The following is a 14,956-nucleotide window of genomic DNA, read 5'->3' as shown; positions in this document are numbered from 1 at the left end:
AATTCATCTTAGCCTAGCCTGCAATTAAAGAGGGTCATGAAGGTTAGTAATTAGGCTGAGGAATGGATGAGAGCTACAGCCATACTTTTAAAGATCTGATTATGAGTCTGGCTAAATCATGACTAACTGATAGTATTCTGACTGTCTATAATATGCATGTTTTCACATCACCTCTATTTTGTTCAGCAACAGTGCTGTCCATTCTTTAACATGAAACAATTCTTTACTACAGAAGTCAACTTTTCTTTCAAATGCGTCACTAAAGGATGCTGGCAGTTGAGAAACCATCAATATTGAATCTATACCCAGCAGGTAAAGCTGTACCCTCTCATTGAAAAGCATCCTTTGGTGCCAACAATGTTATTATAGAGCTACACTGGGTAATAGCTATCTAGTTACAAATTAACACAGCTTGGGAATACAAAATAATAGCACTGCTTTGAAGAAAAGAAAAAAATCAAAATACATCCAAACAAAAGTTCCTTTTAACTTCTCTTTCCATCAATACTCCTATGGTAGTTTGAAAGAGACAATGTTCAGCTGATCAGTTAAAGTGAATAATAAAGTCTATTATTCAGGCATTCATAGTGCATGATATGGCAGCTCATTAAGACCTGAATATTCCAACACACGCTTTCAAGTTTATTCTCTTCAGCAGCATAACATTTTGTTTCTCCTGTTTCTCAGTTCATTTCTGTATACTTATCATAGTCCTCGCCAGGTCTGAGATTATGTTTCTTGAAATCAAGTGGCATCTGTAGGATGTAATTTATGAAAAGAATTGACTGGAACATCCTGAAAGAGAACAGAAGGTTCAAGAAAATGTAACAAAAATTAACATTTCAAACTAAGATTCAGAAAACATAGGATAAAATCTATTTCTAGGCAAGCCGTAAGATGGAAACACACAAAAAGGTCTAAAAAAAGCCCAAAGAAAACATAAGCAAGTCCTCTCTTAGAAAAGCAATTAAGAGTGAAAATATTAATGGCTTTCACAAAAACAAGTGTGCATTTATTATCTCTGACAGCCTGCCTTTTATCATGTTCTTGATATTAGTTTCTGCTGAGCTTTGTACATTGGATTTATTCACTTTGAACAACCTTTCAGAAAATGGCTGGAGACAAGTATTGTCAAAGAATTTGCAATAGACAGCAGCATTTTTTTACACCACACTTTGTTGCTCCTATCATAATGGGCATTTTCCATGTAACTCTCCCAAAAGCCAAAGTTGAGGTCAAGATTCAGAAAGTTAAAAAAAAGAAAATAAAAATTAGTTGTGAGAGTACAGTGACAAGACCTAGGATGAGCTACAAAGGATAAGCACATACCACCCACCAACTGCAAAATAATACAGCAGCCACTAACAGAGAAGGCACAGGTCAAACATCCTCCAGAAAAAAACCAACATTAAACCTATTTCACAGCTAAATATAACATCATCAAGACTTATAAACATGCAAACCTTTGCTTTACAACATGCTGAAGTTCACAGGAGAGATAGAATCAGGTCTTATTCTTGCTCCTAAGTTTAATGTATACCTCAAGCACCTTCTGCTAAACTAAATGAACAAAAAAATCAGTTAGTTAAACCTGCAAATCTCTGCTGCAGGAAACTAGCTGCAGCTCAGATGCACCTGCAGTGGGTTACAGACCTTAGCAGCAATAAGGATGCTGAACTACCTGTGTCTCTGGATCTGAGAGATATTGCCTGTGCCAGCCCCCATTCAGTAAGAGAGATCCAGAGGGCTGCAGTTATTCCAGTTAACTTGATTATATGTCTTTTTTTTTTTTTTTTTAATTAAAAACACAAGAGAACATTCATGGCTGCTGGAACTTGCCTACCTACACTGTTAAATTGCTAGAATGGTCTCTGGGCCAAATACCAGTCTCCGAAAAAATGCCTGAGTATAGTTCAGGAATTAGAAGAGGCACAATTCTAACTATACAGTTTGCATATAGCTACTGTGTTTATAGACTAAAAGACTTCAAAATTATGGATTGCACCAGTTGTCCAGTTCCTGAGAACTGAGCAGAAAATCACTCTTTTTGTTCTAGGAATACAGCTATTTTGTGGTCTTTTACTTAACACCAAACATACTTACTGTGCATTCAAGGGCAGACAGAATCAGGTCTTGCCATCAACACTTTCTGAAAGATAACAGTGGCTCCCATATTCAAAACAAACAAAACCAGTGATATTTTAAAAATTTAAATACATACACTTGACCACATCACAAAGTTTTGTGAGATCCTAAGTGCTGAAATAATGTAAGAAAAAAGAAAAAAAAGGATAACACAAAAGTATTATTCTACTAACAATAGTTTTATTTTATGCAGGATTTTTCATAAAGTTTTGTTTGGACAGTGTATGCACTAGAACTGCTCAGATGCAGAAATCTATTTAGATGTAAGACCATATACATTTAAAACCAAATTCACCCCACTTCCTTTGAGGCCTTTCAGTGGGCATCTAAACTAAGAGTCACCCTTGGCTTTTGAGGATTTACGAAAAGGTAAGCAATGTCTGATTTACCTTTGAAGGCAACACTCACTTTCCATTGATTCTAGAGTGACAATGCTCCTTATTTAGGTGCGAAAGTTAAATTACCTAATGTGAGATAGACAAATTCAGGTCATGTTCTTAAACACCACAATATCTTTCTTAGTAAAGACAGTAAACTAAATGTTGAGTTTATACCAGCATAAATGAAGAACCTTCCAGAAATTATTGTTAGACAGGTGTGAATGAAATCAGACTTTGTTCTCCTACATCACATATAACTCTCAGCATATTGTCAGCTCAAAAGATGTATAGTTTAATTTAAAACAGTATCATCTCAGTAATGTGAAACAGCACTTTCCCATTATTAACTATTTTCTGAGACAGCACAAGATTACCCATTCACATCCTTTACGAGAATAGTGTAGATCTGGTATCAGCAAATTTCTCCTCACTAAAGAAAAATCAAAGTCCTGACATTTGAAACTGTGTTTGTACATTATTTTGAATATCTGTTTGTTTCTATACCTCCTTTTATGAGTTTATAAATTCATCAGACAGCCTACAGGTAGCTTTGATTACGGTTACAGAACAATTTATATTTTTTACATTATTAAAATGCATTTCCTTTTTTCATCAAATAACACTAACAGTAATCTTCCATGATCATTTGAGGTATTTACTTCCTGTAATTTCTGCTGTTTTGGAATATTCAGGCTAAGTAGATGATAATTGTTTGACAATAGTAGCTGATAGTATTTCGGCCCTGTTGAAGCCAATGGCACAACATTCATTGAGGTCAGCAAGGCATCATTCCACTTATGGTCCAATTCTGAACAGCTCACAATTTAGGGATTTGATCCATGACTCATAGTCCACGATATTCCACACTGAAACACAATGAAATGGAATTTGAGACTGTAAGTGTCTCCAGACAGACTCCTCACTTGGAAAACAGCGCATTGATGATGAGATTTAAACAGAGGTTTTAGTCTGAACCAAAGCTAAAAGGGAGTCCAGAGAAAGGAAGGAAAGCTTGTGATGCACTGATCATAGAAGTGTTAAGCTCCAGGGCTCTTGAAGAAAATCATTTTAAGTGTAACTAAAAAGAAATAATTTTCAGACATTACTTCTAAGTCACCTAAATAAATACCACAGCTTCTAATTATAAAATATTCCAACATATGGACCACTAGCAAAGGGGCTAATTTTTGTAACTTACAGAAATATTGAGGTAACATGTTGTTATCCTTAATCTTGAACTGTGCACTTCAAATGTTTTCAGCAAATGCAGTATTACATTCCAGATTATGTATGTTCATGTTCATCAAATGAATAGTGTCTCCAAGACTAATAATGGAAATAATTGACTGTCAGGTGGAGCTAGGATTCCCCTAGCAGTCACATCATTAAGTTTCAACAGCAACTGAAACCCTTTTTATGGTTAAAACCAAAAAATCTGACCCACGACTGCAGCTTTACAAATCAGTTACCAATAACTTTATAAAAGCTGAAGTGGATTTTTTGTTTGATTTGCATTTTAACACTATCAGAATAGTATTACACTGTCAAATGAGTTGTGCCATGTATTTTACATATAATTGAGGATCTTATACAGAAATGCAACTCTGGATCTGGCAAATTAACTGTTCAAACATAAATCCGACGAGGACTGCATGCCAACTGTGTGCTAAGAGGGTGAAAAGAACGAATCTGACCATGATACTGAGGCACATCTCCACAGATGTTGCTCTTGGACAAAGCCTACTGGGAGCAACAGAGGCATTTAGGTATGCTCAGAGACTATAGATTCATGTGATTTGATAGAACTCTGAACACCAAGACCAGTGTGCATCTCCCCAGGGCCAATGTCACTTAGTTACAAAGTAAGTAAATAACTGAAAAGTTTTCCTTGGTGTTTATTTTTCTTAGGCTTCCAAATATGATTCAGAGATATAAGCATTTAAATAAAGCCTGCCTTTTTAAAATATGTCAAAATCTTAGCTGTCTTATAATCAGACAGTTCAAACTACAATACAGTGCAAATAATTATCAATATTTAACACAGCAAGAAAAAGGAAGCAAGGTTGAGATAAAGTACTGAGACTAATTTTCATGAGCAACTTTATGAAAGTGTAACTGAAAGTGCCAGAACACTTTTCAATACAATGTACCTAACCAGACATGCTTTTCAAAAAGGTCTAACAATTCCCAAATTTTACTGACAGTCTTAAACATTACTATATGGAGAAAGCAGAGGTTAGTGTCTGTGTCTATGTAGTGACCATTCTTCCTCTGGATGCTAGTGACAGAAGAGAATTTTGAGGATAAGTCTGCACACCCACAAAATCATTTCATATTATAGAATTGCACTCATATTCTCCATACACAGAGACCCACTAGTCTCAATTGAACACTGCACACCCACAAAATCATTTCATATTATAGAATTGCACTCATATTCTTCATACACAGAGACCCACTAGTCTCAATTGAACACTTACATAAGAAAAAAAAAAAATCTATTTAATGACCGATTTGACTGAAGATCAGCACAGACTTAAAATTGGAATTTATTCTTTAATAAAGAAAAGCAAGTTTATTTTTTACTTTTTTTATCAGCAGGCCTCCACAGTACTCCTGCTTCTCCATACCACAACTGTCATTTTATGGATGGTGTTACTGAAATTTATTCTACAAACTCCCAGATCTGCATCTTTTAGTGGGCATTCTTGTCAAGCATACGCATGTTTATTCAGCTTTCTGCTGTGTCTTGGGTTGCTATTCATACAGGTGGGAGGCCACAGTCTCAACACAAAGTCATTCAACTCCAGAGCTGGGGTATCTCCTGTCTGGTACTAACTTTGGTTGAGTGGTCATGTAACTTACCATCTAAAACACAACAAAACAATTATTTGATTGAAAATTGGAGACTTGCCATACCTTATGCATTCCTACTCTGTCTTCAAAGACACTGTTTTTCCTTTTACATATTTTTAGCATAACTATTATAAAGCATTTGCCCTCACAACAAGATCTAAAAATAAAGAACAGAGTTCTCTTCCACTTTTTTACACCTGTGTAAGGAACACACAATGCAATGAAATCTGAATAATAGATTATGCATTCTTTGAAATGGGAAAGTGCAGTACAGAAAAGAAATAGCTCCTAAATCTTGCATATAATTAATGACAGCAACAACGCTATTATGAATGTAAGTGCATGGGAAAACCTGTATTCCAAAAATAGCACAGATGATGCTCTTGACAGACAATTCTGTCCACCCTAACTTCTCAAAAACAAACAAAAAGTTGGTTTATAGGCTATTGTGGCATTTCATATGGCACTTTCTGGAAGGGATTTAAAGGTTTCTTTCTACATCCACAAATACACAGTCAGTTTTAATTCTTACCTTCAGCTGCCCTAAAACATCTGACAGAGAAAATCTTTTTTATTTGTTCTGATTCTAGAGTGTAAATCCTGGAAATAGAAGGCAAATGCTGAAACTTATTCTGTCAGGTACAGACTGCAAGTACAGACTGTACAGACATCAATACTGGGGTTTTTTTTACCATACGATCAAAAATGGCTTCAGAGAGAAGCCAATTTGAGAGAATGATACTTGGAAACCAAAGTTTCACTAACACGTCAGTGTATATTAACTTGTTTAATATTTCCTTTAACATGGCATTCCACATAGCCAGGGGTGAAACCTAGGACTGCAGGGGGAAAAAAACCTACTGCTAGTAAATGACAGCTAAGTTATGGTTAGTGAGACTGCAAAATATCAATAGCTTTATCCTGCTAGAGGCCTATTTTGACATACTAATGACTGGCCGAGAAAGAACTACTTTTATCTAGGTCGTAATAAGATATCACAACGTGATCCAAAGGATGTGAGATGTATGTGTGGGAGGGACAAGACAGCTGGGCAAGACAGAGACATGATAGTAAGATTGGAAGGAAAGGCAAGAACTCCTTTTTATCAAAAATCAGCAAGGGTACCTGTAATCTGTACAAAGAAACTCACTGCACTTTTGACATTGTCTAATGCTTACCACCCAAATAAACAGTAATTACACGCATATTTCAATATAATAAGCCAAAACCCTGATCCCAGCTCCCACAAACCAACTGAAGCGCATTCCAAGACAATTCCATTTGTAATAAAAAACAGATGGTAAAGGAAACAGATGTCTCTGTGATCTGACTTACACATCTGCAGACATTTACAATATGCATGCATTTCCAAAGAATGCTGAGCGAGTTAAATTGGGAAATGGGATTTTTTTTTTCTTAATGGGCATGCGCAAATGAAGAGTGTGACTCAAGAAGAAAATAAGCTGTGACAAAGACACATCTATCCTATCAAGCCTACCTGTTTCCAAACTGATATCATATTACAGCATCATGTTGAAGAAACACCAATCATGATACAAATCAGACAACTTTGGAAATAGTTTACTGCAAGGAAACATCACTCAAATGTGAGGTGGCTGAGGGAGGGGTGATTTTCAGATTTCTCCCCTCTCTGAAAGACGACCTCAGGTTAGCAATGGCTGTCCTTCAGAATTTCATTATACAGAAAAGCAAAACATCCCTCAGCAACACAGACCTGGAGATTTATTTAACATCTTCTAAATCTCAGATCACCACTTTATGCAGACATCTACAATAAGCCATTGACAATGACATCAAATATTTGCACTGGTCTCAGTGAAATTATGCACAAGAATCAGCGGAGAAATGTGTTACAACAAAGAAGGATGGAAGAGTCTCCCTCAAAAAGAGAAAATCCTTGCAGAACCACTTAGACAAGAGGTACAGGATAAAGCAGTGCAAGGAGCCAAGATGTTAATAAGCTTCTGAATTAAGTTAGGTTGAGGCAGGTCAAAACTACACAAAATCTTCTCCAAATTGAACTGCTCATTTGGGAGATCTTGTTGGTTCCTTTTTGTCCCATTTATTTTTCTCCAGAGAGTTTACTTCAGGCTCACAAAGGGTACCACATTGTCAGGCACGGAGAATGAAGTCTCTTTTGTCAAAGCACAAACCCAATTTAAGTGCCACATCTCTGAGCTGAAGGAACCATATCCTGTAATGATATTCAATATCCATGTCCACTCCAGTCCTGGGCCTGTCTGCTGAGACTGTAAATAAGGAACTAGATTCACTTGAATGTCCTGACTGTTTCCTCCCACTGAAGGGATGCTGAACAGCCTTAAATCTCAGCTTTTGTTTATTTTGCACCACTGTACTGACCAGTAAGACACAGATAGAATGCATCAATAAACCTGTCCAAGAGGGCTAATTATCACCATTGGGAACCAGGCCAGTTTAACCAGTTTAATTTCATATAAGCCATCATACAATCATCAGATGGTAAGTACTTTCAGGAACTAAACACTTGGGCTGGAGTCAAACTGGTGAGATGGAGGTGAAAAGCTCCATATTCTATTACTAATCCCCTGAGCTATAGAGTCCCCAGCTGGTAGTTCTACAAAGGTTCACACAGCTTTTTTTGAAAGGCAGCAGAAGTAGTTACAAGGTTTTTTTTAAAAAAAAACAAACCAAATCAAACCAACAAAAAAACCCCCCACAGTTGCAGGAACAATTATCTTTTTCTTAAAATAATCTCTCTGAAAGTAGCAGGCTGTACACATTTTACAAGAATAAACAAACTTCTCTAATATTTATCCACAAATTGGGAGTCAAGAGATCATTAGTGCAAATTTCTGCTGACCGGCAGCATTTTTTCTATAAACTTTGGGTATCCTAAGTGGTCCATTAGAGAACAACAGATATCTTCAATCCGCCTAATCTCTTCATTGGGCATGTCTTGTTTCCAGGCATGAATGCTACTTGGTGAAATTTCCCCTTCATAAGGAAGATAGAAAAGACCAGTGGAGGTGGCAAATAATATTTGGTTTAAGCTAGCAGGAGGAAGAGGAATACCAAGAAAGGCAAAAATTGTTTCAGCCGTCTTCTGAGGAAAGCTCACAATATCTTCAAATTTGACCAGCTGATAATTTGTTGGCAGCAAGTCCCCATTTATTCTCAGTGCTGCTGCTGTGTTTGCTAGCCATAAATAGGACAACACAGAAACAGCATTTGAATTAGAATTTGAAAGTTCTTTTCTTAATGATTCATACTCAAAGGCATAGCCTTCATTTAAACTACATTTTCCTTTACCATCCTCCCCTTTAAACATTGCAGCCAAGTGTTGTGGAACATTTTTCAAGGAGTAAAGGCTTGGCTTATTTTTGTACAACATTGAATAGATCCATGCCCGTGGGTCCCTTACTACATATAATGCTCTCATTGATGGTCCCAGGATTTCCTGAAAGAAGGGAAGCTTTAATGTCCAGCTCCCACTACTTAAACTAAGCACAGGTCGCGCATTAGGATAATAGACGAGATGTCTTCTCAGTTCCCTAATATATTCAGCATCTTTATCTTGACTCCCTCTTGCCCTGCTTCGTTGCTCTGAGAGAGATTCTCTCTTTTTGGATCTTTTCTTTTTGTCTTTGCTTATGGCAGAATGCTGAGCAATTTTACTTCTGCTGGCTTCATACAAATGAATGTTTTGTAAATGTAACTTTGTGCCTCGAACTAGAGACTGAAGCCACCCTTGGATAAGATGAAAATGACCATTCTGGACATCAGAAACCTTCCATTCACACGGATCTACAAAGGAATCAATTTCAAATTCAGTCTCGGGGATTTCGAGATAGGGCGTAGGTATCCTGATGTATAAGAAGTCACTGCTATTGAAAAACAGCTGTTTTAAAATTTCTGCACCAGAAGCGGGAAGTGAAGCAATGATAACATCTGGCAAACCAACAGAGTTTTCTTCTAATTGTTTGGCTTTATTGCCTTTCTCACGTTCTAGCCTTGTCATGTCACTGCTCCATTTTGCACAGATGGGCTGAGTACACATGCTCCACACATCCACCAATTCAATAAGCCACAGTGTGACAACCAGTATCAGGATCCAACGCAACATTTTACCGAAGGATATGTAAAACCGCCACTGAAAAGCCAGTATGACCAAACTAACACCCAAAATTAACCCTGCAATTATGTTCACTTTGAACCCAAATGGGAAAACCACCCTATTATTTTTTATCTGTTTTTTCACAGATTCAGTACCTAGACCAAACCTGGTCACTTTGTTTTCATGAACCACTTTGGCAAACCCACCAAATCCCAAGTAATTGAACCTTGTCTTTAAATTCTGATATTCAGTCACAACAGAGATGGTATTTTCAGTGTTGTTGACATTGAGCGAGATCTGAAATCCAGATTTTGCATTATCTATGAGTCTACAGTTAGAAACATTGACATACGGGCCATAAAAAAGGTAAGCAATCCTTGTAAGTGTGTTTTTCACTGGAAAGGTAACATTCACAAACTGAGTCCACCTCTTTTTGAATTCAGCAGCTTGTTCTGCCTCCTGTATCCTAGCAACAGGACTACTCCCATGATGATCAAACCAAAACATCTTGTAGTGGGCATCCCACACATCCATCATAGCTCCGTTGTATTTGTTCTTAAATTTATAGGGTATGTATTTAAAATCAATGTCAAGATTATGAAAAAAGGCACTGACAGAATTAACAGGAGAGTCTTCCTCCTTCTCGATATGGTCTACTACTAACAATGTCTGAGAATTTAAGAGCAGCAAAACGCGATACACACTTTTCAGTTTCATTGCTGATGTGTAAGCAGATACCGCCTCACCACTCACAAACATCATGTCTCCAGCCTGGGAGGCTGTTATAATTTCTCCAGCTGAGTCTCCAACTTCATCACCAATCCACTTCAGCCACTGGGCACACTCACCAAGCTGTCCCTCCCAAGGCTGGTTGCACTGGCTCGTAGGAGATGGAGCAAAGACCAAGACGTTGTTCAGGTGGCTGAGTTTAGGTCCATAGAGAGCCTCAGACACAAACACCTGTCCATTGGGAGCAAAAGTGAAAGAGTTCTGGTCAGGATGTTCGTGTCCCGGATTGAAGCTTCTCCACCCATCAATCCAGGCGTACGGCTGAAAATGAACAATATCGTAGACAGCACGTCCACCGAGTTTTCCAGACTTAAAGGACACAAAGGTGTTTGTCTGACTGTTGGGCAATCCAGCCCCGTAAGTAACAACCCCCCAGTTAGGGAACACATGCATTTTAGCAGTACCGTAGTCAGGAGGCGGCTGAGGAGTGATTTCGGCAGCGTACCATAAAAATTCAGTGTGTAGCGTGCTCCACCTCTGTGCAGTGGACGGCACCATTGGCCCATCCTTGGGCCTGTGTTTTCTAATCTGCTGTGCCAGCCAGTTGCCAGCTCCATTCTTCATGATAAACTTATCCAAGAAAACCAGTTGGCTCTCAGGACCATAAAACCAGTTGTAATTAGAATCCGCTACACCCACAGTCCTCTGAAAGCCTGGTAATAGGGTGGCATAGTAAAACCAAAAGTGCATTTTGAGCCAGTTATTCTCCAAGTTGTTAATACCAAAGTGGCGCTGGGCCAGGAAAACATACTGGGTTACTGACTTGGCTGTGTAACTCCCATAAGCTACTCCCTCATCCAGAGACCCGTCTACAATGTGATTGAGCAGAAACATTGTTTTCTCCATCACGTCAACAACAGCGTGTTTCCAAACATTTGCCTGAGATCCTTTGTCCACCCCTGCAGCTAAAGCCCCGATAAGCAAAGCAAGCATATTGGTTGCTTGGTGATTATGGAGAAGCTGTTTTCCCCAGGAACGAACCTTTGACCACTCATACATTTCCTCGCTTACAGACCATATCTTCTCCAGGTACTTCTGCCTTCTCTCATTTCCCAGGGAATTATACAAGAAGTCAAAAGCAGTGGCAAACCCTGTTAGGGAGTGACCGAGCGGCACTTCATCTCCAGGTGCGTTCTCAACCAACCAGTTTTTGTAGCCAGCCATTCTATCCATATATTCTAGGGCAAAGCCAAATGCAGCTTTATCTTCGGGGCACAGCAAACAATAAAACGCTAGAGGTGGCAGATTGTTACCGTAAATCTCATTCCACTTTGCAGCAAAATCAACGTGCTTGGGTGGAGGTAGGTAGTACAATGGGTTGGACAGCATAACCGTCACCGCACTTCTGATGGCTCTAAATAGATGGGAATGGCTTGTATGAGCCTTCTGCCTCAGTGCCTGGACATCTTCAGCGTCAAAATACAAGCTGGGGTGAAGAACTGTTTTTTTCAGCTTCTGCTCAGCACTGAGACCTTCAAGTTGCTGTTTTTCATATTGATCTACATTTTCTATGAAAGTCACCCAATCAGAGTAATTGCTTACAGATTCTTCACAAGTGAAGACAGCAAACATCATTAATGCTAGAAATAAAGTATGCCCCATGAACATCAGAGCCATGATCCATTAGGCAGCTCCTCTTCCCCAGGCACGCATTTCCTAACAAAACACAATGTTCAGGTATCAAACTTTGATCCAGTTAGTACAGAAATGAACATCTTAAGGCATATTTTTAGGAGAAAAGACTTAGCGTGTACTGTGCATTCTCACAGATACTCAGATTACTTGTGATCTGAGCTACAACACTGAAATAACACAGCTCTCGAAAACTTAAATGTCAGGTGCCTTGTCTGTTCACACTTTTCTCAAACACAACACCACGGCATAAATACTGAAATTAGGGAAAAAGTAAAATCTCTGAGATATGCATATAAAACACAGGTTGACAATGCACAGTAAGAGACTGAAACACACTCTCCTGATAGCTTGAAAAACTTGACTTGAAAAAGGGATTTGGAGTCATACATGTACTTTTTTAAAAGGCTTTCAATCAGGTCAAATTCCACTTCTAGAGCTGACAAAAACTCCACTGATCACAAAATGATATAATTTATTCAGAACATTGTGTTATATTTGATGAAATAGGGAATTTACAGCACTTGGAAAACAGACTTCAAAACCAAAGTTACTGTCTTCAGCCTTGCCCTTATCTCAGTTTCCATACACGCTCTTTCCATCTTTCTCTTTTGGGACTCATGGGAGAGCGGGAAGGAAAATAAAATTAATTAAAAAAAAAAAAAAATCAACATAGCTCCTCCATTAGCTCCTTTTGATGAAACTGCAGTGCTTTTAACCGCTATTCCCCTCTGTTTGTGAAAGGTGCATCTGAATCAATAGTGATAGAGTATCGATGCATTTTCAAGTCTTCTTTCATCTTATCTCCAGCCAGCGACGCCCAAATTTTGCCTCAATGATTCAGATAATCCCACTCCTTCCATTATGAAGCAAAAGGAAAACAAGTGAAAGAAGCAGAAAGCCAATACTTTTTTGTTAAAAGAGCAGTTTCGGGTTTCCTTCCACTTTCCATGTTGGTTCTTTCTGTGGAAACAGAAACAAAAGTTCTCTGAAGCTATATAGCTGTCAGAACAGAGTTAAAGTACTTAAGATAACAAAGTGCTGCTAACTTCCTACGAAAGATGAGTCAGTACACCCTTGCTTTTACAGAAATTTATTTAAAATAAAAAAAGGAGCATTTTCAAAGTTCCACAGAATTTATCTTTGGCAAAAGAGAAATTCGTATCGGCTACTTAAGCTGCCTTTCTTTCTCACCTTCTCCCGCGTGGCTACCAGGTCTCAGGGCGCATTTGCCCGTTCCGCTCTCAGGAACCACCCCAGAAAACACATTTGAAACGCGCCACCGAAACTAAGGGCAGCTCAGACAGACGCCAATATTCGCCACCTACGTACCTACACACCACACGCGCGGCTCTGCCGCCGAGACCAAGGCGCGAAGGGGGAAAGCAGACAGACCGACCCCCGGCGGACCCCCCCGGCCCCCCCCGGCCCCGCCAAGCCCCGGGACGAAGCCTGACAGCGCCGCCCGCCGCCAGCAGAGGGCGCCCGCCGCCGCCGCCTCCCGCCTCCCCCGCCCCCCCACCCCCGGGGCCGCACAACTTGAACAAGTTTCGGCGGCGAGCGCGCTCGCGCCCCGCACGCCCCCGGGAGCCTCCGTCTCCTCACGCCCGGAGCCTCCGAGTGTAACACACCGCCCCCCCCCCTACCCCGCTCTCCCCCGTCTCTTACCGCAGCGGCTCCGCGGTGGTCTCTTACCGGCAGCTGCCGCGGGGACGCCTCGCTCGGAGCCGGCCGGAGCGGGTCGGGGCGCGGGGCCAGCCCCCGGTCGGGGGGGGAGGTTGCACCGGTCCCGCTCGGCTGTGCTGGGCCGGGCTGTGCTCGGCTCCGGGCCCCCCCCCTTCCGCGTTGCCGCTACTTTCCACCCGGGCTGGCCGCAACTTCGGGTCCGTGCACCTCCCCCGGCGGCTCCCCAGAGTTGATGGCGGGGGAGATGCGGCGGCGGCGGCGGCGGGCGCCGGCAGCGAGGCAAACTCGCAGGGATGTCGCTCCGGAGGGGCGGGGAGGGAGAGGAGGGGAGGGGAGGCGACGAGGGAAGGGGAGGGGAGGGGGGGTGTTGGCGGAGCCGCCCCCGGCGGAACCGGGATGTGCCGATTCTCCGCGCCCTGCTCCGGCGGCGGGCGGGCTCCCGGCTGCTCCTCTTCCCTGCGACTGCGTGAGCCGCCCGCCGCTCCCAGCGCCGAGACCAGCCCCGCTCCCGGCGGCGGCGGCTGCCACCGCCGCCCCTGCGCCTCGGCAGCGGGCTGCCGGCGGGGCGGAGCGGTGCGGAGCGGAGCGGAGCGGGTGCGCCCGGGGGCAGGGCCGGGGGGGCCGGGGAGAGGCGGGGCCGCGCCGCCCGGGCGGCTCCCGCCCCGAGAGCGCGGTGAGGGGCGGCGAGGGAGGGTCCCGGGGGCGGCGGTGGAGCGGCGTCCCGGTGCGGGGAGCGGGCTGCGAGAGGGGCCGCCGGGAAGATAAAGCTGCGGCGGGGGGGTCCCCTCCGTGGCCGGCCGGCCGCTCCCAGGCGGAGCGATGGCAGGGCAGGGCACGGCGGCGGCCCCGGGGGCCGGCCGGCAGGACGGGGCCGGGCAGGGCCGGGCCGGAGCCCTCCCTCCTGTGGGAGCAACTTTGTGAGCGCGGAATAAATCCCTGACAGCGCCCGTATCTCCGAAACCACGGGGATACGCCGCAGCGGCTTGTCGGAGCGGTCCCGCTTTTTCAGAGCTACCTCCCTGCGCAGGCACTTTTATTTTATGCGATGCGTTCAACCCGTTCTCATTCCGCCTCGGCTGAAGGCTTCTGAAGTAAAATATAAAACCGCGATGAGGTGTAAAAACCTCAGCCCCTCAACTCGTGCGGTGCGGTGGAGGGCCCGCAGAAAATGCTGGCTAGCCCGCCTGCTGCCCGTGGTCCGCCCACGAAATTCAAGGGGCGTAACGGCATTCCCGGTTCTGAAGCGCGGTTTGGATTGCCGGGGATGACTTTCGGAGCCTGGTTTTGTAACCTGCCTGATGCGACAGCAAGCTGTTCTTCGGGAGTAAGTGCGCCCTGGGGAAAGAAAGGG

General features: G+C 42.5%; 1 protein-coding gene across 5 annotated transcripts; it reads right to left on the bottom strand.

The window, feature by feature from the left end:
* Nucleotides 1-1,771: 1,771 nt before the first annotated feature.
* Nucleotides 1,772-14,173, bottom strand: DSEL (dermatan sulfate epimerase like). Of its 5 annotated transcripts, none has more exons than XR_011323940.1 (3): nucleotides 13,615-14,173; nucleotides 3,153-12,882; nucleotides 1,772-2,609 (listed from the first exon to the last, which is right to left on the bottom strand). XR_011323940.1 is itself a non-coding variant. In XM_069778897.1 (3 exons), exon 3 carries the CDS (start codon nucleotides 11,902-11,904, stop codon nucleotides 8,224-8,226), a length of 3,681 nt encoding a protein of 1,226 aa, XP_069634998.1. In that variant the 5' UTR covers nucleotides 11,905-12,882; nucleotides 13,114-13,217; nucleotides 13,615-14,173; the 3' UTR covers nucleotides 1,772-8,223. The 5 variants fall into 5 exon arrangements, 4 of the variants coding, with proteins under 4 accessions (XP_069634998.1, XP_069634997.1, XP_069634995.1 ...); XM_069778897.1 differs by adding an exon at nucleotides 13,114-13,217 and having other exon boundaries at nucleotides 1,772-12,882; XM_069778896.1 differs by having other exon boundaries at nucleotides 1,772-12,882; nucleotides 13,588-14,173.
* Between the last annotated feature and the right edge of the window lie 783 nt (nucleotides 14,174-14,956).

The sequence above is a fragment of the Haliaeetus albicilla genome, chromosome 3 (genome assembly GCF_947461875.1).
Source record: "Haliaeetus albicilla chromosome 3, bHalAlb1.1, whole genome shotgun sequence".
NCBI lineage: Eukaryota > Metazoa > Chordata > Aves > Accipitriformes > Accipitridae > Haliaeetus > Haliaeetus albicilla.
The sequence above is the reverse complement of the archived record's forward strand: the minus strand, read 5'-3'. Positions and strand labels throughout refer to the sequence as shown.